The 26861-nt window shown below is 41.3% G+C and overlaps 1 protein-coding gene across 4 annotated transcripts; it reads right to left on the bottom strand.

Annotated features, from left to right (window-relative positions):
• Positions 1 to 12465: 12465 nt before the first annotated feature.
• LOC115403178 (uncharacterized) lies at positions 12466 to 19081 on the bottom strand. 4 transcript variants are annotated; one of them, XM_030112001.1, is made up of 7 exons: positions 18886 to 19081; positions 18310 to 18341; positions 15425 to 15494; positions 14349 to 15330; positions 14054 to 14221; positions 13767 to 13862; positions 12466 to 13327 (listed from the first exon to the last, which is right to left on the bottom strand). In XM_030112001.1, exons 4-7 carry the CDS (start codon positions 15309 to 15311, stop codon positions 13016 to 13018), a joined length of 1539 nt encoding a protein of 512 aa, XP_029967861.1. In that variant the 5' UTR covers positions 15312 to 15330; positions 15425 to 15494; positions 18310 to 18341; positions 18886 to 19081; the 3' UTR covers positions 12466 to 13015. The 4 variants fall into 4 exon arrangements, 3 of the variants coding, with proteins under 3 accessions (XP_029967861.1, XP_029967862.1, XP_029967863.1); XM_030112002.1 differs by lacking the exon at positions 15425 to 15494; XM_030112003.1 differs by lacking the exon at positions 12466 to 13327 and having other exon boundaries at positions 13526 to 13862.
• Positions 19082 to 26861: the final 7780 nt, after the last annotated feature.

Here is a 26861-nt window from a genome sequence, read left to right as displayed (position 1 = left end):
TTTCAGACATTAATGGTAATAATAGCGCAGAAAATGATGCTTTTTCCGTTTGTACTAGTCTGTGAAACAGAAGACTGTTTGCTAATGTGACAGTCCGTCTATGTGACCCTCATTGTCTGGAGAAGATGACATAAAAAGCATGATCATAAACAACCACTGGAGTGGTTGAAACTTTATTTGAAATAATGTTGTAGTCTGTCCTGGGGGGACCCGATTGCCAGCGCCAGGTCTGCTTGGAAGGACAGTCTCCATTTCTCTGAGTCAAACCTTTCAAAGTATTTTTGAATCAGAATTTTCCTCCACATATTCATTCATTCATCTGTGGGTGAATCTTGAATCGTCAATAACATTATTAAAACCCCATTGCTGTTATCTTTCCCATATATGGACAGTCAATTAAAAAAAAAAAACATCCAGATTTCTCAGGGAGGTAGTTTAATTAAAGGCATCTAACAATTAGGATAATCAAATGTTAGAAATTGACTTGATTTTCAGGTTTTTATTATGCCATCATTGTGTGCTTTCTGAAACAAAAGAATAGATACAGAGATCGTTCCACCCAAGTAACATGTTAAAATGAGCCACGGCTCTGGGAAGGATGGTGGAGGTACTTAGACAAGTCAAACCACTATATAATACACACACAAGGTCACCAAGAAACCAGCAGCCGTTGGTTTGGACAATCAGAAATGTCATAGGGAGGCCCACGAAGAAATCTGAGACAGCCAGAGACAATAGCAGGAGGTTGGTGAGAGTGTGGAGCTGCCTGCATCAAAAGAGAAACGTCACATGTGTTATTAACTGATTTGTATTAATAAAACAGCAAATCTATCATTGGCACATTTAGTTAATTGAAAACATGGACATGTATGGAAAGCGGCAGTTTACATATGAAAATATGTCATCCCGTGAACATGAAAAACTTCAACACATTCATGTTATGCAAGAGGTAGATGAAAAGTTGCTACTTGAAGTGGGAGATGGAGATAATGACGAGCAGGTTGAGAGAAGCAGTGAGCAGAGAGATGAAGGACAGCACAGAGTAAATGAGCACAGCCTCGCTGAGTGGACGCTTCGGCTTCCAGCAGGAGGTGTTGAAGAGCTGCGGGAAGCAGAGCTCAGTTTCTCCGGCCCCGAATAACCCACAGTCCTCTGGTCCCTGATGTGTCTCCTCACCGGCCCGGCAGCTCCGTGGCAGAATAACCCAGTGGATCCAAATGGGTAACAAAAGTTATGATTCCAACTGGCACAGCTCCTTGGCAACAACTCCACGGCACTACTCTTCCGGCCAGTGTCTTCAGGTTGGCGTGTGACGTCACTACTATCCGCCCCAGGTTCGTGCGCTGCACCCCCTTAAATAACATACCCGAACAGGACACTAATGTCCAAAGATAATTTTTTGCAGTCACAACAACGTGACCTCATTATTTTTCCCCAGCGACCCAAGTTTGACATATAAAACGACAGTGAAGGAAAATCACTCTTGCTGAGTGAAAGATGTAGGGACCTACCTGGTCTTTACAAACTTTGAATTATCTCCAAACATGTATGTATATATATATTAGGGCTGTCAGTCGATTAAAATATTTCGTCGCGATTATTCGCATGATTGTCCATAGTTAACTCTTGATTAAACTGATCGCAAACTGATTGCAAAGAGAAGTCACAGCTGGAGGTAAAGCAGGAGCTGGCCTCTGACTGTCTGAGTACCCAAACCTGGCCTAGCCCTCTGCCATTGCACTGACAATTCCTGTGTCAAGTTACTTGTGATGTTTATTGTGGTGCTTATTTAACACTCGAGTGTAACAGAGCAGTAAATAAATATTAATTGTGAATACATGTAACGTAGTCTTTTCAGGGACCAACGAGGATGTGGAATGGCTGATAAAACCAAGGACACAGAGGGACGACCTGTTCTCATGCAGGAGATTTGCCGCTACTGCAGGATGGGAGTGAGTTATGTCATAACAAAAGTGAAATTATTCTTAATCCTTTTACTAAATGACCATATATGAATGTTGTTAACGGCACTGATAAATACATTTCCTGTTTTCAGTTCACACATTACAATATGTTTTTTAAATGTTTATTTTGTTTTTGTTTTTGTTTTTTTATGTTTCAGTGCTGTACTGAAGGAGATGGGCTTGGCTGGGTTGGTGGGTCCTGCCCGAGCAGCCAAGAAATGGGAGAACCTAAAAAAAACATATAAGGTATTCATTGCTTTCAACTGTCATTCCACATAGGGAAAGCACAGATCAGTTACTCCTGTCTTTAGAAGAGAGTATGTCCTACAAATTGTTGAAATGTGTGCAGGAGCTCCGGACACTCCCATCAGGGAGTGGCACTGAATCGGGGGAGGCTACAGCAGCATCATGGAAGTGGTTCTCCCTCATGGATGAGGCATTAGTCGGGAGGCCATCCATTGCGCCTCCTTGCCTAATTGCCTCAGCCTGGGAGAGAACCCTCCAGCCTCAGCCTCTGCATCAGTCTCCCCTGAGTCAGTGCCCACAGAGCCAGAGTCCACTGAAGAGGACGATGCAGAGCCAGGGCCTTCTGAAAGACAGAGGAGGGACCCCATTTTGGAGCTGCTGGAGAGAGAAGAGAAGAGGGCTGAGGAAAGGGCGAGGAGAGATGAGGCCAGGGAGGAGAGACTGTTGAGTCTCCTAGAGAAAATTGTTGAAAAAATGTGAAAAAAATAAAGAAGTTGAATAAATATATTGCAAACAGATAGAGTTAGGAGTGCTGATGTTTATACAAATTGGGAAACTTGAGAGATTTTCATTAAAGGTCCCATATTATGCAATGGAAGGAGTTTCAATTCCTCATAGCTAAAAAATCGCGAAGACAAGTGTCTGATGAGGATGGAATGGATTTACTTTTCTTTTTTATGAACAATTACAACTAATAATTACAATAACTAACAATATTTGCAGCAAACTGTCTCCCTTCTGTAAAGCACAACAAGACATGTATCAACAATTCATGTAACATTTGGAACACATTTTACAAGATAGTGGTTCGTATCATTCACATACACTGGAACTATTTACACTAACACTTTATCCTTTAATAATGGTCATGGTCATGAAGAGCCGGAGGAGCATCTGTCGATGCAGAGAGAGCAGCAGCCATGCGATCACGCAGCCGTTCTCCACACTGCATGTCTGCCTGAGGAAGACCATCTCCATCCTGTGGTTCCAGGGCCTCTTCCATTGGCTCAAGATTGTCCCCATTTTTCAGGCAAATGTTGTGCAAAATTTGTCAGCATGCAATGATCTTGACTGCAAACACGTGGTGTACTTCAAGTGCCTTAAAAAATATTGAGCGCCACCGTGTTTTCATGATGCCAAAGGCCCTTTCGATTACAGAACGGGCCTTTGCATGGTGCCTGTTAAACCTGGCTGCCACGACATTTCTTACTGGCTCCGTGTATGGCGTGATGAGAGCAATTGGCTCTGACATACAGGGGTAGCCTCCGTCGCCCAGAACGTAATAGCCCTCAGGTGGATGTAGGCTATGGACAAAGACAGGGCTGTTTTTCAGGACTTGTGAATCATGCACTGAAGAGGTCAAGAAATTGACACTGGTGGTCACATATAGCCTGCAGCTATACAGAATAAATCAGTTTCTGATTGAAATAGCACTGAGCATCTGCACTTGGGGGTTTAATCCTTATTTGACAGCCATTGATGCTTCCCACAACTCTGGAAAATGCTGCAGATCCAGCGATCCGCTGAAATCCAGAGCAAACTTGCTGGAGCTCATCAGGTGAGGGAAAGCGAAAGACCCTGTTTTTCAGACTAAGTATTTTGTCTGCCATCCTGTGTCTTATGTCATTCACAGTGGACCGTGGGATGCCAAACGCTCGTGAGACAACACGGTAGGAAGTTGTACTGGCCAACCAGAAGAGGAAGACCAGTGTTTCCAGGTCACGACCCCAACCATGGTCAAGTGGAGAGTGAAGGGCGTGGATCAGATGGGCTACCGTTGGTCTGGAGAGGCGAAAATCTGGCCGCAGGTGGCTTTGGCCATCAAAGTAGATGGCCAGGACAGGAAGTTGTTGATTCAGACGACAGTACTGAGTTGGGTGGATGTTCTGCAAATAAAATAATAAAACTGATAACAATGTCATGAAATTTTGTGCTTATTAATTATTTGCTTAATTATTAATTATCATTAATTGTGTGTCAGTTACACATGCACACATTTGAAGGGAATGGAATAAACATTTAAGTGAAAAGGATGCTTCTGCCTAAAAATAATGATCAGTGTTTTTAGTAACAATCCACTGACTTTATCTGCAATGAGTATGGCAAACAAGAAGCAAGTGAGAGAAAAAGAGAAGGATGAAGCAAGGAGGGGAAGGCCAGAAAAATATAACCAGTGTTTAGCTGATATCACACAATATCGAAAATAAAAAAGTTAATAGAAATTAAATATCGTTTTTTTTTTTTTTTTTTTTTTTTTTTTTTCCCTTGTCCTGTTCGGTAGCTGGGGCGTGCAATATTGTATGATTGTAGCCTTTTACTATCCGAACAGATTTTAATATTAGCAGCAGGATGAGACTGAGTCTCCTCCTGCTGCTGCCTTTATTTAAAGCTGGCATCCGGCATGGCTACCGGACAGGACCGGGACGGAAACGCTCAGAGAGCAGGGACAGAAAGAGAGAAAGATAAAGAGAGGGAGAACGGGGGGGGGGGGGCGGCACAACCTATGTACAAAGTCACAATACAAAACAGTGTTGTCGACGCACCACACGCAACCTAGAACAATCCCAAACCCCCAATCTAGACAACACCAAAACAGAGCCGACAACCAACACAGAAAATTACAGAACCATACATACATTTTTTTTTTTTTTTCCCCCCTTTTTTTCCAAACCATATTAGTGAACAGACCAGGCCACAAAAATAAAAGGAGGTGTAGGGGAGGAGGGAAATGCAAGGACACCACTTTTTTTTTTAATATAGCTAGTCGTAACTAGTAGTAAACTAGGGGCGTGCATCAAGAGAGGTCTGCTACAGATCACCATTAGTCTAACCACCACAAGAAGACAAGGTAACCCAGTATGTAAAGAGTGATTAAAGATCAACGTGATCATGTGAATATGATGGTGACAGTGATGGTGATAGTGATCATGCATATATGACCTCTGACCTCTGAGAAGGCCAGAAGCAGGCCAGAGAGGCCCTCAGAGCCCAGACAGCCGGCGGACATCACAGAGCCCGGAGCTGATATCACACAATATCGAAAATAAAAAAGTTAATAGAAATTAAATATCGTTGAACTATCCCCATTAGGGGGCATAGTTCTACCAAAGGCTGGTCACCAGCTTGGTTTACATTGGCAATTGAGAACTTAAGGTTGTATATTTATTTTAAATATAAATGTAAGAGCCTAGCTTGTACTCACAATGCGACGACGTCTTGCTAATATAGCAAGAGCAGCATGTCGCAGCCTTCTCTGCCGTTCCAAATGTTTCCAACCAATATTTTGATGAAGATGAAGAAAAACAAAGCTAAGTTGGCACTAGCTGGCATTGTGGTGGTCTAATGTATGCCGACGAAAGAAGAACACGAAGAAGAGACGGGTGTGCAACTGATGTTTTTCTTTGTGATGACTGGCTCGCGACAGATTTTATTATAGATTTTATTATTTTTCAGGCTTTGGCGAAAAATTAATGTACCGTATAGGCCCGAATATAAGACGACTCCGATTATAACACGACCCCTATTTTTCAAAGATCATTTTGTGAAAAAAAAAATGCTGAAGACAATAAGGTCACTCATAAAACAACTTTTTACAATTATTATAAACTCAAAAACTCACAACTGAGATAACATTTCACAAGATATGAAATGAAAAATACTACTACAGCATTGAATAAAAAATATATTCTCTGTCTCTCAAAATAAGAAACAATAAGCAACAAATAAGAAGCTTCAAGGGGTCAAAACTGCATAAATGATGTAAATAACTTTCCAGTGCCTTCAGCTGAATCAGGCTCTGGTGGTGGGCATTCCGTCTTTCCGTTTTTCAGTGACGTATTCACTCAGCCTTCTATCAGTCTCTCTGAAGCGTCACTCTCAGGACCACGGAAAGCTTTTCTCTTTTTTTCTGTGCTCTCCAATAAGAACGAGGCTCTGCTACACCAGATCTCCTGGCGGCTTGGCAGTTGTTTGATGACTCTGCTGCGTTGATCACCATCAGTTTAAAGTTGGTATCATAACTTCGCCTCTGTTGTTTGCTCAGTTGTCCAGCGTTCAGCCCCTTTGTCCCAGATGATCCGCCATTTTTCATCAGATCATTTGATCTCATTTCATCGCTCCACTCGCTCTCTAGTCAGTGATACTTTGGCTCCATCTAGCGGCACGGATGCGTATTGACCATCTACCGTAAGTTCGCGATTATAACACGACCCCACTTTTGAGGATGCAATTTCTGGAAAAAAACATCGTCTTATATTCGGGCCAATACGATACTATGATGGTATGCTTCCTAAGAAAGACACATTACAAATACAAGTAAGAGAATAGAAAAATGAAAAAGACATGATTAGATTGGTATATATTTATTTATTTAAAACTGTTATGTATGCAACAAACCCCGACAAACTGCATCTATGGCACATTAGAATCATGCGACAATAATGACGTAATTAACTGTGCGGCGAAGTAGTGTCCGAAACCGTTCACTATATAGTCCACTATATAGTCCACTACATACTATTCCCTATGTAGTGAGTAGGGAATAGGGAATGAGTGAGTGATTTTGGAGACAGCATAGGACTGCATGCACCCTGCATGACCACCATCCTGACAATGACTGTGTATAGCAAATGAAAACATGAGTTCCATTTTGTGAACACAATGTAGAGATATGATGGCAAGAGTGTTCTTGCAAAGGGAGCGTCAGGTTTAGCGTTTTGTGTGTGCAGTTTTCAGTTTTGTGTGTGCAGTATTGAGAAAGCCGTTATTGTAATGGGAAACGTGTGTTGACAATCGTGAAAAACTGTAAAAAACTCATGGAACGCATGTGCAGTGGTTTTTAACAGTTTGACTTCATTTAAGCACTACACCCTTGTTTTTTGTTTTTAGCAGTCCCCTGATCCTCTGTTTAACAGTGTACAGACCCCCTCACTATTCTAGTCTTATTTTTTATTTGTGAATTTTCAGAACTTAATTAATTCTAAATATAGCAGAATTTTAAGAAGTGGTGTTTTTAACTTATATGTTGATAACATCTCGGACTCAATGTCCAGAGAATTTTTAAACCTTTTAGACTGTTCAGATTTTAAACACGCACGCACTTAATTGAAGATAATGTTTTTATTCGATTCTAAACAATGATCCAATCTTGAATCTCGATAGAATGAGACACCTGGTGGGCCTCTCTGTTACTGATCTTAACTGGTTCAGTTCTTATCTCACAGATCGATGTTTTTACAGTATGTAAGTATGGATACATGTTAGTCAGGAACCCATAAAATTAGGTGTGGGGTTCCCCAAGGTTCAATTGTAGGTCCCATTGTTTCTAACCTCTACATGCTTCTTCTTGGGGACATCATCAGGAGACACGGCATCAGTTTCCATAGTTACGCTGATAATACTCAGCTGTTCATCGCTGTGTCTCCTGATGACTCAGGGCCAATAGAAACCCTTTTAAACTGTATTTCAGACATCAAGTCATGAATGGCAGTGAATTTCCTCGAGCTCAACCAGGACAAAACTGAGATTTTAGTTATCGGTCCCGAAGGCCAGAGAGAGAAACTTTCACCAAAACTACTAGATTTTGAACCAGGACAATCTGTTGTAAACCTGGGCATGATTTTTGACTCCGAGCTAAATTTTATTTCACACAGTAAAATATAACTAAGATTGGTTTTTAATCATCTTAAGAATATAGCCAGAGTCCGCCCGTTTCTCTCCCAGGCGAGTACAGAGGTGTTAATGCATGCTTTTATCTCCTGTCAGACTGTAATGCCTTGCTCTCTGGTCTTGCCAAAAAGAATATTTTAACCCTACAATTATTACGAAATTTTGCCACACGCATGATAACAAGGACCAGGGGGCGGGCCCACATTACACCGATTTTACAGTTGTTGCATTGGCTCCCTGTCTGATTCAGGATCGATGTTAAAGTTCTCTTATTAGTTTTAAAATGTCTTAACGGCCTTGCGCCTTCTTATTTAGCTGATCTGTTTTTACCATATCAACCCTTGCGGGCCCTGGGATTCTCTAGCAGCAGCCTACTGTGCTTCCCAAAAGCTAGAACCAAGACCCATGGTGAGGCGGCCTTTATTTTTTTTATTTTTATTTATTTATTTTCTTTTCCCCCCTTGTCCTGTTCGGCAGCTGGGGCATGCAATATTGTGTGATTGAAGCCTTTTACTGTCCGAACAGATTTTAATCTTAGCAGCAGGAAGAGATTGAATCTCCTCCTGCTGCTGCCTTTACTTGAAACTGGCATCTGGCATGGCTGCCAGACAGGACCAGGACGGAAATGCTCAGAGAGCAAGAGACAGAAAAAGAGAGAAAGATAAAGACGGGGGGAACGGGGGATAAGGGGGTGGAGGGGGCAGAACAACATACATACAAATTCACAATACAGAACAGTCTTACAGTCTTATCGACACACCACATGCAACAGAGAAAAATCCCTGAACCACAATCTAAACAGCACTAAAACAGAACAGAGCCGATAACTAACACAGAGACCAAAGAAAAAAACAAAATTGATAGCCAACTCCAAGCAAAGTCTGACAAAACCAGAACATATATATATATATATATATATATATATATATATATATATATATATATTATATATATATATATATATATATATATATTATATATTTTATATATATATATATATTTTTTTTTTTTTGTTTGTTTTGTTTTCCCCCCACCAAAAAAGTCGATGAAACAAACAAGTGAACAGACAAGGCCACAACAACAAAAGGAGGTGTAGAGAAAGAACGAAGTGCAAGGACACCACAAAATTTTGTGATAGTGGTACACTGTAAAAAAAGTTTGTAAAAAATACAGTAAAAAACTGTCAAAGAGCAACAGCAAAGCACCGTCAATTCCAAAATTGTGTATCACCGTAGTAAATACACTGAATTTCTGTAAATCAAGATACAGTGCATAACTGTAATTTTCCAGTATATAAAAGACAGACAATTTTACTGTGATCTTTTCAAAGAATTGTAAAATTTATGAGGAAATATCATGAAGGCAAAAGTGGATAGTAAGTCTATAATCTGCAGTATTATTCAGGATAAATCACAGATTCCACAGATGTGTACGTTTAAATTTACAGGAGAAAACCGTTAATCATTCAGCATATTATGCACCAGTGACAGTCAAATGGCGACCCGCGGGCCGAACCGCCCAATCCGGCCCACGACTGGATTGCAACGGGTGCACGCAAGCAAGCACGCACGCACGCACACACCCCCAGGCTCGCGACCGTACACGCACCCCGCACCCAGTCCAGTCCGCGCGCATGCATACCCCCCCCCCCCCCCCCAGCCCGCGTTCCAAGTGCCCAAAAAACCGTGGCCCGAAGCCAAATCTCATTGACGACCACTGATGTAAACTGTCATTTCTACAGAAGAAACATGTTCAAAATGTGGTCCATATATTGCTGATTTAAAGAAAAACAATATTTCACAATGACATAATATCAGCTGTTGTTATTTAATATTATCGATTGACTGTTTGGAGCACAAGTTGAGCACATACAATTCATGAATCATCCTAGAACAGTTATGGGCTGCACGGTGGCACAGTGGTTGGCGCTCTTGCCTCACAGCCAGAATGTCACGGGTTCAAATACCGGTAGGAGCTTGAGGCCTCTGTGGAGTTTGCATGTTCTCCCTGTGTGTGGGGTCCTTCTGGGTATTCTGGCTTCCTCCTGCAGTCCAAAATCATGCATGCCAGGTTAATTGCCCCCAGTGAATGTGTGTCAGCCCTCTGACAAACTGGTGAACTGTCCAGTGACCCTGTCCTTGCCTGAAGTAGCTGGGACTGGCTCCAGCCCTCTGTGACCCTGAAAAGGACAAAGTGGCTTGGGAAATGAACAAATATTAATTCAATTAATTTTTGAAATGTTGTGTTTATTACTGAGATAGACTGTAATTTTGACAGGAGATTATTGTAAACAAATAACAGTTTTATACTGCAAAATTTACAGTCACTATACCGTAAAGTCATCTACATGGTTACCGTAATTTTTACGGGGAATTTCTGGCAACTACAGCTGCCAGTATTTTACCGTAAATTCTGTGGAATTTTTTTTACAGTGTAGTGTTTCATGCATGTATGACCTCTGACCCCTGAGAAGGCCAGAAGCAGGCCAGAGAGGCCCTCAGGGCCCAGACAGCCGGCGGCCATCCCAGAGCCCAGATCCGAACTGCTCCCAAAGGCAGACACCCACACTGTAAAGAATTTCACTGTAAAAAAACAGTAAAATACTGGCAGCAGGGACGCCAGTATTTTACTGTTTTTTTACAATGCACCTACTGTAATTTAATTTAACAGTATAGTACTGTATTTTGAATTACAGTATATTACCGTAGGATAACAGTGGGTGGTGTGGTAATTTTACAGCGCATGTACTGTTATTTATTTTAGCAGTATACTACTGTATTTTGGATTACAGTACTTGACAGTAGGATAACTTTGTTGTGGCAATTTTTCAATATACACCAGTTTATTCACAAAGAATATTAAATCCGCTATTTTACATTTAATTTCTGTAAATCCCCACAAATTAAAAAAAGTAGCTTATAACATCATACAGGGCTTTTGAAATTCTGGACTGAACAGCAAGTCAACTGGAAACATGTCCATCCATACCTCATGTTTATCACCACAGCAGGTAACATCCACAAGTCCAACTATCAAAAGAGAAGACATGACTTTTCTTGTATTTTACTTGAATTGTGTAGCTTCTTGCGCTTGTGCTTCTATCAGCCAATCACAAACACATCCAAACAACTGAAGAAAAGTAGCAGGTTAAGCTAGCGGAGATGGGGAGTAACACAGAGCCAACAATGCAACGACCTCTCACTCTGATGCTGGTTTTCAAGAATCAAGAACTGACAGAGTACAGAGCGCTCACACTAACGCTGTTTCCCAGAATAATCATAAGTCGACTGTTGATTAAATGGTATTGCCAAACATTCCTGAACTCTGAACTTGAATAAAAATCAGATCAGACCTTTAAGTAGCACGTCTGAGAACCCCAGGTATAAAACACAGGACAATATATATTCCATAACATTGCTGTACTTTAATCCAAACCCTCAGCAGACTTTGTAACATGAATAACATTTAGAACATTTGTATTACTAAAAGAAATGGTATTCCATTATCTATTTGTAAGACACTGTACACACTGTAAACCCAAATAAGTTCAGAAAACTCAAATTTTTTGTCGTAACCGATTACATAAGAACTTTTAAGTTATGCTGACAAATTTTTTGAGTTACATGATACTTAAAAAACATGTGTTCAGTTGACTCAATCTATATTCTAAATTCAATATATATTTATTAAATTCCCTAAACTTAATATTTATCTTCTTCATACTTAAATGATTATATTGAATTATACTTGTAAAAACTAAGTTATATACACTCGAAAAAATTAACTGTACAAAATGCATTACATCAATAGTATCTACTCAAAATATCAAACCTTCATGAACTCAAAATATGCATCACTTGCCAACTTAAAATGTACAAGACACCCTGATTTCAGTTTCCAATACTCAAAACCAACACAGCTCCTATGGACCAGGGGTCCAGCAGCTCGCCAATCAAGCCGTTCCATGATGGCTCATGGAATGAGAGAGATTCTGCCCCCCAAAGACATGCCAAAAAAAGTAACTGTGCAAATTCAGTTATGCAGATAAGAGTTGTGTACATGTAACTGTAGAACTGTAATCATGATGTGCAAAAGAAACATCATCCATGCAACAAAAAGGTTCTTGACTAAAGTGTTCCAATCAGAATTCAATTTATTAGGGTATAAAACAGCACCTTAAAACACATCTTTTAAAAAGGCATTACCAACTGTTACATTTGTTTGTTCTTTCTTTTCAGAACAATATTTCTGGCTTTCTGAAACTGTGAAATGTTTAACAACATTAAAGTGCCACACCTGGAGTCATTTTTTTGCAAATATATATTTTAGCTGCTTATTTTGAGTCACTGGGGATGAACAAACTTTCCCTTCTCTGCACTGTACTTGCTCAAAAAAACAACAAAAAAACATATCAAACATATCTTATAAACGTAGCAGCATAAACAGAATTCAATCAGAATTCAATTTGTTAGGGTATAAAACAGCACCTTAAAACATACCTTTTAAAAAGGCATTACTAACTGTTACATTTGTTTGTTTATTTTTTCTTTTCAGAACAATATTTCTGGCTTTGTAAAACTGTGACATGTAGAACAACATTTAAGTGCCACACCTGGAGTCATTTTTTTTTTTTTTTTGCAAATATATATTTTAGCTGCTTATTTTGAGTCACTGGGGATGAACAAACTTTCCCTTCTCTGCACTGTACTTTCTGAGAAAAAAACAACAACAAAACATATCAAACATATCTTATAAAAGTAGCAGCATAAACCTCTGAAATTGTGCAAATGAGGAAAACAAAAAACATACAAAATAAAACAGAATACATAAAAGAAAACATAATATAAATAAATGAATAAATAAACTGAACTGCCACACAATGAAGACACGCTGATCAATGAGGTCAAGGAGGCAGTACAACAAAATAAACAAAAAATTGTACCTCTCATTCTAAACTTAGAAAAAAAACCCTGGGCATATGTAAAAGTGCTTTCAACATTTTAACAGACACATCTATAATATCAGGCACTTCTAAGAATGAACAACAGAACAACATGGCTGTAATAATGTTGCTGACATGAATCATATGTACACATCCACACCGGCACTCAGCAGGCATGCATTTCTCAGCTTGTCTATTACTTTAACAAGTCATTTTTCAGGGAGAGTAGGCATGGTTTCAGTGGTTTGTTATCGTCCAGACACATCAGCACTTTCTGGATGAATGTGAATGTGTGGGTGAGTTTCTTTGGATAATCCAAGTGTAATGCATAGATTAAACCAAGAAGCACCACAAATGCATCAGCCAACCTGGGAAGCTCGCTCATCACAACTTCATCCTCTATCACAATGGATATGTTCTCAGGGCTGAAGCTGATGGAACCAGTGGAGTCAGGGACCACAGAGAGGAGCGCGAGCGGTGTGTCAGTGGTCTCCATCTCATCTTCACCCTGCAAAACACACACACACAAAAAAAAAAAAATTCCAGAGGGATGTGACACAATCCTTGTTTGTAGAGCCAAGATGTATTATTCCTTACTGTCATTGTGATAAAGAAAGACCGACGCCAGCTGCTCCCTGATCAGGGGTTGCCGCAGCGAACAACCAGTCCCTCATCGTTTTGGCACATGTTCTATGCCGGATGCCCTTCCTGACACAACCCCAGAGCGGGGATCAAACCCCCAGCCACACAGGTGTGGCGCGGCCACTCTACCAACTGAGCCAGACCGCCGGGTTCCATACCGTCATTGTGAAAATATATTAAAAACCCATAAAAACAAAACAAAGAAAGACTTACAAAAACAAAACATCAAATTTGAGCCCTGTATTGAGATGTAATGAAAATAAAACACAAATAATGGCAGGGTTCTATATAGTATTCATACTTACATTACAGGTTTTGTAGAATTCAGTGTCATCCTCTCGGAGATACACTGGGAGGGCACGAAGAGCCAGAGTGCGTCGCATGTTGATGTCATGTTCTTCCTAGTTTGAAAAGAAAAAATTTTTTTAAATATTTTGCCAGCATACCCAGTCCGTGTCACTGCATTTGGGTGGAAATGAGCTGCTTGGCGGAGGTCTGCGCTCTCCTAGTGCTTTTCTAGTTGCAATCTGTAATGATAACACATTATATGATCAGCATTGTCCCCATGGAAACAAATAAAACATAAACTTACCTCCAAGTCATAAATTCTCAGCATCTCTCGCAGTGCCTCAGCTCCCTTTCCAGTCCTTGAGGACTTCTGTCGATACAGTGCAACTAGATTTGGTGTGTATCGGTCAAGCTCACAATAAAACTGGTTACGTAGATTCACGTTGGTAATGCGATGGAACTCTGCAAACACCTGTAAACATAAATATTTAGGTCTGAAAACAATGTGGAGTTGTCAAAAAAATTCTACATGAAATGTTAAATATCAATTACTTTTATTAACTATTACTAATTAAAAACACACTGTACTGTATAATTACCTGCGACTGCATTCGCAAGGCCGGCCAGTTCTCCAGGAATTCCCTCACCTGTGGACTTCCTTGAACGATGTGTTGTCGGCGAAGGGCAAAGGTTGTGTGCATGAGCTTTTCTATTAGTATCTGGTCTCTCTCAGTCTTTTCAGTCTCTTGTATGATTTGTACTCTCAGGTCTTCTAAAGTTGCCTCATTCTCTCCCCTGGGAAAGTTGGGCAGGAAATTCACCTCAGCTCTTCTGGCTCTTTTGATCTTGGAATGGGGATGATCATTTTCAGGGTTGGTTCGACTCCTCTTGCCTGCATTGACGGAGACCTCCAGACAACCAGACCTGGCCAACTTAGTCCGATAATTCCCCATCTTGAACTTCAAGGCCACTTTCCATCCATACCATCCATTTTTACTTCCAGGTTCTCTGAGGCATGGATGAGCGGCCACTAGAGCTTCAGCAGCCATACCCACTTCCTTGTCGTGTGGATACGGCTTGAAGTTGTACATGGTTTCGGCCATGTTTTCCAGGATATTGTGTTTTTGGGCTCTTGTTAATTTCAGTGTCTTCCCAGAACTTTCAAAGGCAGCATTTCCCTGTGCACATACATGCTCAACTTCATAAGAAAAAGTTGGCACTGGGAAGGAATCTGGCCAATTCTTCTGACGCTGTCTTAAAGGGACATGTGGCAGTATGTCTGTATCAGAGCTTCCAGTGGAGGATACATCGCTTTCAGATCTCACCACTTTCAGTGTACCTTTTTCAGGGAGCTCCTGAATATCCATAAGAACACTGAGCTGTCCATTGAAGTCAGGGTCCTCATATTGAAAGGTAAAGTCACAGTCCAGCCTTGGCTTAAACTTCTCTTGCATTATATTCTTGAGCTCTTCTACCGACTGTGGTCGCTCGGTTAGAATTAGCTTCATGGCAACATCTGTTGTAACACATACACGGAGCACAAATTTCTGCGGAGCAGCCATATCTTGATGTGTTGATGTACTGTAACAAAAAAGCAAAAAAACAAAGAACAGGAAAAGGGTTAGTTTTACTGTGATTAAGAATCAAATTTGAACAAAAGGTATCAGTCATTTACCTTAAATGAGCTGAAATTTCAGTGCAGTAGTATGAACCGTTTTGGTGTTAAGAGTAGTCTTCCATCTGTTCTGTATGCAAAGAGAGGCAATGTGTCATTGAGCTCTTTTAAAAGGTGGACAGTCAAATTCCCTGGTGAAAGTTCATACGATCTCAGATGTTCAATGTAATATGATGTGTGTCTCTTGCAAAGAAAGACAATCTGGTTATCGACAAGGAGAATCTGTTCGATCTTGCAAAACTGAGGCAATCCTCCCTCCTGTCCCACAGACACAAACATCTCCACGCCATAATCAGTTCCATCAACATTGACAACTGATGTGCTGTAAATCATGCTGCTGTCTGTCATGTGTTCAACATATGCCTTTGCAACATCTGGAAGCCCTGATACCATCACAGACGAGACGCTTGATGTCTGCTGGTGAGGTTTGAAGAAGGATGGGGCACTGAGAGAGTATGCCAGCATGTGTTGGTGTCTGTTGGCTAATGTTTTTAAAACATTCTTGAAGTTTTGTGTGTCATGTACTACACGCTTGAAAAAGCGGTGTTTTCCCTCAAATCTCATTGTCCACAAGTGGACAAGAGGCCCAAAACAACGTATGAGGTCAGGGTAGTGCTCAGTGTAGTGATGCTTTGGTCTGAGTGTAAATTCAGGAAAAACTTCCTGCAGCATCTGTCTATGATCCTGTATCTTCATTTGCAAATACTGGAGGGATTCATCTGTAAACACTGGGCAAATCATCAGCTCCACTATGTCTTTCAAATCCATAAGTACACTCCATGCTCCATCCTCTTCTGGAACTTTACTACCAATGATCAATGGGAGTAGTCTGAGCAAAGTAGCATTTTCATGGCCATTGCCACCAATCGTGTTCTTGACAGTGAAGGTCTTTGGGATAGGCTGAGGTCTGTTAACCTTGTCTGTGTGCTTGTATGGGAATGAGACAATTTTTCTGTTCAAATACTCCAGGGTGAAGTATTTATGATGGATCATTTTCCCAACACACAGCGCAATCTCTACAGGCACAATGCCCTCAAGAAGATCATGCAGGACATCTGGTGGGAAACCTGTGACTGTATGAAAATACTGTAGACCCTGCCTCAGAACACACTGTCCCTGAACACCATTCTGACCCTGAGTAACCCCATGCAGTGCAGCATCCACATCAACATCGTGACTGGCTTTTGTCCGCACACTGAATTCTCCACTCCCAACATCATGAGCCTGAATTTGGTCTTTGGTGGCTGTGCAGAATCTACAAATATACTGAGCTCTGAAACACTTTGTAAATCCTGCTAATGCATGAGCTGCAAGATTATCAGCCACAACACACAAGACTGTTCCTTTTACTGATTTACCAATGGACTCAATAAAAACACCGTCTTGCTCAAGAGTTTGAATGTCTCGTAACAGAGGACCCAAAAATCGTTCATATCCAAACCGCTGAATGTCAGACACCTTACATAATGCTGCTAACTGAAGCACATGCAATGATGATCTGTATTTACTAGGCAGATCAGCAAATACCCAGTAGACTGCACATAGTTTATGGATCTTCCGTGATGTTCCAAGTGGGTTTGCTATTTCAAGATCATCAATGTACAAAAGGAGTGGTAGCTTTAGATCATCTGACGAAGAGAATAATTCATTCTCTTTATAGTATGAACCATCTTGGTGGCTCATGAAATGACCGTCCAGTGAAATCTTTGTTTCTTGAATTTTGTCCAGAATGTCTGTGTGTTTAAACATTTTCTGAATCATGTCAAGAATAGGAACATGGACTGCTGTGTGTCCTGGCTCCAGCACATACTCCACAGGCTTCACCACAGGGTAGTTTTTCTCAACAAATGTTTTCCTTCTTTTAGTTGAAGATAACTCTCTACCTTTGGCTGTGGCATTTACTAGAATGTTACTGTCCAGAACAGCAGTAACAACATCATCTAGAGTATTTTCACTGGCAGAGATGTCATGATTTTGTAAGACTTCTCTAACAGTTTGTTTGACTAGAGGCTGAGACAGGGAAAATATTTGTGTCAGATGTTCCACTATGTCCTGAGTCGCCAGGTCAGACACATGAAGAATTGTTTTCATCTTTAAGAATAGCGATGCTAAACTCTGATGCAGCTGCACTCTTAAAGTGTCTGTGTCACACTGACTCTCTTCTTCAACAGGGTCCATGCTCTCACTCTGAGCAGGTCCCTCCCTAACATTTTCAGCAGCAGCTGTGTCTGGTGTATCATTACTTTCTGAACATACAATGTTCATATCAAAATCTGAACTGCCTGCATGGTTTCGGCTTTTGTGTGCATTGAAAGATGAGTATGCATTTGTACTGTAACTGCAATTACTGTATGGGCATACTACCACCTCATGATTTCTTAAATGGTTCCTTAAATGAGAAAATAGTAATGCCTCAGAAAATGTCTGTTTAACGCCACACAAGGGGCATGTAAAAAATGCACTTCCTGACTGCGATCTATCAGTCACATTTATTCTGCCTGTATCACTATGAAAACGTGACAAATGAGCTTTAACTGCATTAAATGACTGGAAAGTACAAATGCAGTCACTGTACAGACATGGCAGAGGGCTGACTCTAGAGAAGTGGTTATGGTGCAGTTGATAATGCCTAAATAGGTTTGCACGTGTGTCCAAGGATACAGAGCACAGCTTGCACTTCCAATCCATTCACTCAGGTTACCTATAATTCAGACAAACATCAAAATAGGTAACTTGAAAAAAAAGGAAACTACAAAGTTAAGAGTTGGTGCATGCGGTTCAGATGGGTTTGCAGTTAGTCAGGATAAATTTACTTATACTTAATCTATTGTTATATTTCATGAACAGTTTATAATCACACTTCTTATACTGAGATTTGCACATACCTTGAACTGGTGCAGAAGAGGTCACACAAATCCTGCAAGGAAAGGTTAAACATGTAATTTATTTTCAAATTATGATGAACGTGATAATCAAATGGCGTTTTTCAATAAACACCCTTTACTCCTCAACACTGTTGCTCAGAATGACAAACTTGTCATATCCAACCGCGCTATGATGCTATATAATAACAGAGCACATGTTGCTTTAAGAGGTAAATGATGAGTAGTATGTAATATTTTGTCAGTCCGTTATTGCCGAGGGCAAATTTGTTAGATAACCCTTCTCAACATACTATGATTTTATGCAATGTCGAATAAAAAATAAACTGTCACATATCCAGCAACTGCGTTTATTAAAACATTTCACCGATATTTGAAACAAGTCGTGCTCTGCATATTTTTCAACACAAAGAGCGGCTCTTTCCACGTTAAGTTGACGACAGTGACGAAGTAGCTACGCTCAAGATAGTTACCAAGTATGCTTGTAATATCGTAACATGCAACTTCATTACATATATTCACAGCGTCTAACAAAAGTTAACTATATGTATTCAACTTTTACCGAACTTTTGTACTCACCGGTTCGCGCGCGGAACTTTCAAATCCTGATGTCGGGGTCCCGGAACATGAAACACAGACGATAACAACTTTGCAACAGCACGGCGAAAGAAAAAAATGTGCGTTGTTGTGCGGGTTTTTCAATGAATATGAATGTTTTCCTGGGATTTCAATGAGTATTAATGTTTTTTCTTCTTCGTTCGCTGCATCTCATCCCTCGCCATCTTGAATTTTCTTGATACGTGCACTGAACGTGAGGGGACGTGACGTCAGACGTCACGTCCCCTCACGTAAACCTGTTAACTTTGACCTTTTAAGTTAAGTGACAGTGTTCACTTGGAAATACAAAGTCCTGTGAAATCAAAACGAGATTATTCGTTAAGAGTACTTAATGTTTCAGTGTAAGGTGAACTAATTAGCCCACTTTCATTTAGTTGCCTGCAAAAGTTATGAGTTTGTAGTACTGTTCGGGTTTACAGTGCATAATAAAATCCTCAATGAATGACTAATAAGCATAAGTTCAGACAATGCATTAAAATTGCACCAAAAACAGTGAAACAGAACAGTCCAGCTTGTGAAGAAGTCTTTTGTATGTGTAGATGTGAACAATAACAACTGGAGAAAGAGAAGAGAAGGAGAAAGACAGTGAACAGTGTGAGTACTTGACTGCAGCATTTGGCTGGTATCCTCAATCACAGATGACTAGTGCCTGAAAAACAAACAAAAAATTAGCAATACAAAGTCACTGGTAAGATATAAAAATGTGAAACAGACCAGCGGAGGGAGAGAAAGAAATATATGTATGAGGGGAAAGAAAAGGGCCAGAGCAATCAATTTTTCAAGGGAGAGAGAAAATAAAAAGTGTGAAGAAGAGAGAACAGCAAGAGACAGACAGGAGAGAGAGTGGTTAGTTGGTCGTTATAGTTTAGGGAGGGAGGTTACCTCTGTCTTGGGCTAAGTTACAGAGCTTGCTTTGCCAATTTTAGCAGCCCAGATGAAACAGACCTAATGAAATACAGTAGGCTATTATTTGTAATGTCAACTGTTCAATAATCATGCAGACAAACAATCCAGGTCACTGACAGAGTTTTGAGATTAAAAGTAAGTTTACCTCTTTGGTTGAAGTCCACATGGACAGCTTGGAATGATGAAGAAGCTGTGCTGTCCAAAGTCAGGTTCAGAAATATCCTGTCACATCTTCTCACTCAAAAATAACTTCAGTAATGTGAAAAGTTTGATGAATAATGAAGTGTGGCATCAAAACAGAAACATAATCCCACAATTATCAGTAAGATGCTGATGGATAGTGACACAACGTGTGAAGGAAAATGGTGCCCATCTCCACCGCTTGACAGAAAAATACTGTTTTATACTGTTAAATTACAGTAATCCACTGTTATTGTTAACTGACTGATTTTGCTGTTAATTTACATGCTGTGGATGGATATTTAACAGTATTTTACATTTATAATAAAAAACAGTAAGATACTGTGGTAAATTCACCGTAAATTTACAGAAATTTGTTACAGTGCAGGTGCCGGTCCAGAAAAGGGGCACAGGAAAGCCCCAGCCGGGAACCCTGGTGGCCCCGGGGTCCGGACCCCAGGGAGCCAGGACCGGCAGGAGCCGGTCAGACCAGAGAGCCCAAGACCCAAGAGCCCCAGAACCAACCCCCATCACTCAGGCGGAGGGCCATGACCATACCCAGGAAAATTGGCCCTCACGGGTGGCTACTCACCCCATGCCAGTGCCCCCCCTGCGTTTCAGCCACGTACCCTGAGATCCAGGGCATTACAACAGGCGAGCCACCGAAGGGTGCAGTAATTGGGGCCACTTAGATGGCCCCCTGCACCACACCCAACCTGATAAGCCTGCCTCCCAAAGCCCTACGTATGTGCGAATGAGAGCGGGGGAAGAGAGGGGTCCGGGGATGCCGCAGCAGGTGAGGCGGCCTTTAGCCACGATGGTCCCTGCCTGTGGAACAGCCTGCCGGAGAACCTCAGGACTGCAGAGATGGTTCACATTTTTAAAGGGAGGTTGAAAACATACCTTTTCTATCAGGCTTTTAATTGACCTTTTATAGTTCTCTCATTTTCATCATTATTTATGTAATTTTATTCCATTTTATTACGTACTTTTAATTTATTATTATTATTATTATTATTATTATTATTATTATTATTATTTATTTTATATGCTCATTTTACTTATTTTATTATCAACCAGTGTGGCCCCACAGGTCGTGTTTCTCATGAGGCTCAGTGTCATGTCATGTCTTCTCTTTTGTGTGAAACAAACTGGGAGTGTGTCTGTTTGTATGTGTGTGTGTGTGTGTGTATACCTGGGTGTCAGCGTGTGTGTGTGTGTGTGTGTGTGTGTGTGTGTGTGCGTGTGCGCATACTACCCTGATTGATGGTGTGGTTTTTTTCCTTTCTGTTTTTATGACTTGTTTATTTAGCACTTTGCGCTGTTTTTTTCTGAATATGAAAAGTGCTTCACAAATAAAGTTTGATAGACCACAAGAAAAACAATTGTCAATGACACGTAGTTATGATTTACCCGATGGTCAAAATTTGAGGCATGAATTAAAGACCACTGTGGTCGTTTTCTCGGGAGGACAAGTCTCCGTTTCACTGAGTCAAACCTTTCTAAGTGTTATTGAGCCAACATTTTCCTCCAGATATTGATTCATTCATCTGTTGGTGAATCATTCTTCGAATTTTCAAAAATAAAATATTTAAACCCCATTTCTTTTATCTTTCCCATATAGGGACAATCAATTAAAAAAAAAATCAAACCCAGATTTCTCAGGGAGGCAATTTGTTCAAAGGCATCAAACAATTAGAATAATCAAATGTTAGAAATTCACTTGATTTTCAGGTTTTTATTATGTCATCATTGTGTGCTTTCTGATACATAGATTGTTACCCTCATGTAACATGGTAAAATGAGCCACTGCTCTGGGAAGGTTTCTTTATTGTTACATTATTAAATTTAAGTAATTGAAGTACTGTTGAAAAAATAAATCTTACAAGCATCACTACAGTCCTTCATGAAATACATGTAATATCAGTCACTATGTATTGTCCTTCCATCTGTCTGTAACCCTTCAGATGGTAGTGCTATTGATAAGCGATCTGAATATCGATATATAGGGCTATCTAAATCTAGGTTCAATGAGGAGGCTGGTTGTGTAGGCTATCATAAAGGAATATGATGCATAGACTCCACTCCAAATGAAGCACAGGACAACAAATTGAAGTTTTAAACTGAAATATATATTCTTCTTTCTTTCTTTTGGTTCTTTTATCAGTTGAATCACATAAAAAAGAATACAAAGGTATTACAAATTCCCCCAAAAACACTGAGATCTCAGGAACAACAGAAATAAATGTATCCTTGAGTGCACTTATAAGAGTTTTTCTAGACCGGTCATCACTTAATTGTCGAGCGTCCATTGCAAAACCTGATAGGACCGTTGCAGCGCTGATGAGAGGAGACTCGGACGATAGAACCAGGCAGCAGATGAAGAGCAGAATCCAGCCTCAGGAACAGCCAACCAGGATCCAGCACAGAGAGGCCGGGTGCCAGGAAACAGGGTTCAGAAGGGCCCTAAAAAAAAAACAGTCTGCACACAATGTGCAGAAATTTAACCTCTATTTTATAACTAACCATCTCACTTTTACCCTAATAGTCAATTTCACTGTAATCTCACATGAATTAAATCTTAATTCAAATGAATACATATGAGTTGTGATGAAATGTACTGAACTGTATAAAACAACAACAAATGAATATCCATGTCCAAAATACACACATTTGGATATGAATTCACAATTTACACAATGAATCAGGCAGCAAAATACCTTTTGGGCAACATCCACTGGTTGTAGACAGCCAGACTGTTTTTCTTATTCACCTCTTATCCACTGAAATGGTGAAACATGCATATTCAGCCTCATGGCATGAGGTTAGTTTAACAAATACAGAGCATGTTCACAAAACAACTCACCAAGAGAGATCTTCTCAATCACTGGGTTCTCCCACGGTTCAAACTCTGACACCTGAAGTATTTCTTTTCTTTCTGACTCAAAATCAGTTAAAAACGTTGTGTTTTCGTTCAGCTCCGTTCAAGTTCTTACAAGCTCTCTGCAGCCCATCCAAGATGGAGGACCCACGAAGAAGAACAAATTATGATGCACTGCCCCACAGTGGTGGACAAGAGAAATGCACATATCCAATACACAGAGAACATACATTTCAGGAACATCATCCAAGATTAACTATAAACAAAAAATACAACTCCAACTATTGCATGGGAGAGAAATTAACAGGGTTACACCCTCCCCCTCTAAACCGCATGTGTCCCTGCATGCTTATCACACTGAACAGGGCATCTGATTTGGAAAAAAGTCTTGGAGTCTCTCAAAGAATTGGTTAAGAGCAAGTACTACAGGTTTCCCTAACTCATCATAAGTGAACTTAGGTGGAGGATGCCTTTCTCTGCGTGAACGTCGGGGCTCACCATGTTCTTCACTGCGATCAACCTCTGGATGACTTGCAGGGATCTCAGAATAACTGCTCTGAGCATTCTCCATACTGTGAACTGGTGATGTGTCTGTGACTTCCTTGCTTTGCAATGATTCACCTTCAGGAATATCTATGATGACATGGTCACCGTGAGTTGGAGACTGATGCACAACTGTGTCACATGGCTCTGTAGGTAGGACTGAGGGAATCATTTGAGGTTCTGGCAATACAAACTCAGGAGCCCGAGGGTTCAGTTGGGACTGTGAGCCACTGACTGGGACATTTTCAAACTCTTGCACATAGGGTCCCCATGTGATGAACCATGGAGGCTCATTCACATAGTAGTCATCATACTCTTCCTCTCCATCTGAGTATTCACATTCTTCCTCCTGTGTTAGGTTTTGCCTGCTTCTCAAATGCATTCGGGTTTGTCTGCTTTGCTGTGGCGTTGGCTCAGGAGTTGTCTGAACTGGCAAAAATCCACATGGTAGTAGTAAGTCCCTGTGAAGTGTGCGCTGTGGACCATTCCCACTTTCTGGTTTAACCACATACACAGGACCATCATTTATCCGCTTCACAACCACATGGATCGACCTTTCCCATTTATCGGCTAACTTGTGCTTGCCTCGGATGTTGACATTCCTCACTAAGACACGATCTCCTTCCACCAAATCCGCAGACTTCACTTTGGCATCAAATCTGTGCTTGTTTCTTTCTCCAGATTTCCTTGAGTTTTCTGCAGCCAACTCATAGCTTTCCTTGAGTCGCTGACGCAGTCTTTGGACATATTCAGAGTGAGTGGTATGGGTCTCAGTTGGAGGTTTTAGACCAAGTATGAGATCAACAGGGAGAGTCGGCTGCCTGCCGAACATCAGCTCGTAGGGTGAGTAGCCTGTTGCATCATTTCGGGTGCAGTTGTATGCGTGTACAACTGGCCTCACGAAATCCCGCCAATGATGTTTGTCTTTCTCTTCAAGGGTACCGAGCATGCTGATAAGGGTCCTATTAAAACGCTCCACAGGGTTCCCCTGCGGGTGGTACGGAGACGTGCGTACTTTTTCAGCCCCTATCAGTGAACACAGCTCCTTGATCGTGTGAGACTCAAAGTCGCGTCCCTGATCACTATGGAGGCGACTGGGGAATCCATAGTAGACCAGGAAGTTTTCCCATAAAGCTTTAGCAACTGTTCTGGCCTTCTGATCTTTTGTTGGAACAGCTACTGCAAACCGAGTGAAGTGGTCAGTGATGACCAAGATGTTTCGGGTGTCACGGTTGTCAGGCTCCAGGGACAGGTAGTCCATACAAACAAGCTGTAATGGGTAAGTCGTCTTAATATTAACCATGGGCGCTGCTCTTTGAGGTTGAGCTTTTCTTCTGAAACAGCGTTCGCAGGTTTGACATTTCTTATCGACTGACTCCTTCATTTTTGGCCAATAACATCTGGCACGAGCCAGATTGAACACACGCTCTAGCCCTAAATGACCAACTTCATCATGGAAGCCTGTCAGGGCTCTTTCTCTGAATTCCTCAGGCAGGACAAGCTGGTGGATTTGTTTTCCTCTGTCGAAGGATTTCCTGTAGAGGACGTTATCAATGAGCTCCAGCTTATCCCACTCTCGAAGCAACAGCCTCACTTCAGGTGACTCTGCTTTTACATCCTTGAAATGGGGCTTTTGTCCATTTTCGACCAGAGCAATGACACTCCTGATGGATGGGTCGTTCCATTGTGCTTCATGCCAGTTTTCTTTTGTCATACCAGGTAAGGTGTCTTGTCCACTCTGAACAAATAGGTCCGGTAAGGAAGAAGGATCAACAGCGAGAGATTCAGCAAGGACAGGTAAGTGCGTAGTTACTGAATGGCGTTGACATACAGCTGATACTGCATCAGATGGGACCTCTTCCTCCAGAAGGCGTTTTGTCATTGAGCTGATCCGTTCTTTTTCCTGCAGGTACTCATAATCCTCTTGTGGAGCAGGTTGAGGTCTCCTTGACAACCCATCCGCATCACCATTTGCATGTCCAGCTCGATACTTAATGTTAAATCTGAACGTAGAGAGGGCCGCTAGCCAGCGGTGTCCGGCTGCATCAAGCTTGGCAGATGAAAGAACATAGGTAAGCGGGTTGTTGTCAGTTAAGACGGAAAAGTCAGCACCATACAGGTAGTCACTAAATTTTTCGCAAACTGCCCATTTTAATGCTAGAAATTCTAGCTTGTGAGTTGGGTAGTTCTTTTCACTCTTGGATAAGCCTCTACTAGCATAGGCTACCACTCTAAGCTTTCCACTCTGCTCTTGATAAAGAGCTGCTCCCAAACCCTCACAGCAAGCATCTGTATGTAACACATACGGGAGCTTGGGGTCCGCGAAGGCGAGGATAGGGGCAGAGGTCAACTTTGTGATCAGTGTTCTGAAAGAAGACTCACATTCGGGGGTCCACTCTGGGCCAAATGGTGCTTTGGGGCTTATACCAGAGTTGGGCTTGGGTGCCTTATAAACTTTACCCCTCTTTCGAGGTGGAAAGTATCCAGCCGTGAGAGTGTTGAGAGGCCTTGCAATCTTGGAGTATCCCTCTACAAATCTTCTGTAATACCCTGCAAAACCGAGAAACCGTTTGAGTTCTTCTCTGTTAACAGGGCGGGGCCAATCTTTCAATGCTGACACTTTGTCTGGGTCTGTATGGATTCCTTGGGCATCGACGACATGGCCAAGGTATTTCACAGAGGATTTGAAAAACTGGCACTTCTCTGGGGATAACTTTAGCCCATAGCTCTTGAGACGGTTCAGCACCTTCATGAGCCTTTCCTCGTGCTCTTCTAAAGTCTGGGAGAAGACGATGATATCATCTAAAAACACCAAAACTTCGCTCAGATGTAAGTCACCAACACACTTCTCCATAAGGCGTTGAAAGGTGCTAGGTGCGTTGGTGACACCTTGTGGCATACGGTTGAACTCGTAGAAGCCCAAGGGACATGTGAAAGCTGTTTTGTGTTTATCCTCATCCGCCATTTCCACCTGGTAATAACCAGACTTTAGGTCCATCACCGAGAACCACCTTGCTCCACTCAGGGCAGAAAATGTCTCCTCAATGTTAGGAAGGGCGTACGCATCTTTAATAGTGCGGCTATTAAGCTTCCTATAATCGATGCATAATCTGATCTTTCCATTCTTCTTTTTTACAACAACCACTGGGGATGCGAAGGGACTCTCGGATTCTCGTATTATGCCAGCATCGAGAAGCTCTCTAAGGTGTTGTCTGACAGCTTCGCGATCACTGGGGTGTATTGGCCTGGATCTTTCTTTAAATGGTGTTTCGTCATGCAGACGGATGTTGTGTTTGACGGCGGTGGTATGGCCAAATGACAACTCATCCAGTGCGAATACGTCAGGGATGGAGTTCAGTTTGGTTCGAACACGTCTCTTCCACTCCTCTGGCATTGGAGAGTCATCCAGGTTGAAGGAATGGTTGTT

The sequence above is a fragment of the Salarias fasciatus genome, chromosome 16 (genome assembly GCF_902148845.1).
Source record: "Salarias fasciatus chromosome 16, fSalaFa1.1, whole genome shotgun sequence".
NCBI classification, from domain to species: Eukaryota; Metazoa; Chordata; class Actinopteri; order Blenniiformes; family Blenniidae; genus Salarias; species Salarias fasciatus.
The sequence above is the reverse complement of the archived record's forward strand: the minus strand, read 5'-3'. Positions and strand labels throughout refer to the sequence as shown.

What these genes read in the sequence shown, in the direction of transcription:
- LOC115403178 (XM_030112001.1), bottom strand. Translation starts at nt 15,311, where the DNA reads ATGGCTGCTCCGCAGAAATTTGTGCTCCGTGTATGTGTTACAACAGAT. An exon ending in CCTTGCGAATGCAGTCGCAG is followed by an intron (nt 14,222 to 14,348) that starts GTAATTATACAG and finishes TTATGTTTACAG; the next exon opens with GTGTTTGCAGAGTTCCATCG. An exon ending in AATTCTACAAAACCTGTAAT is followed by an intron (nt 13,328 to 13,766) that starts GTAAGTATGAAT and finishes TGTGTTTTGCAG; the next exon opens with GGTGAAGATGAGATGGAGAC.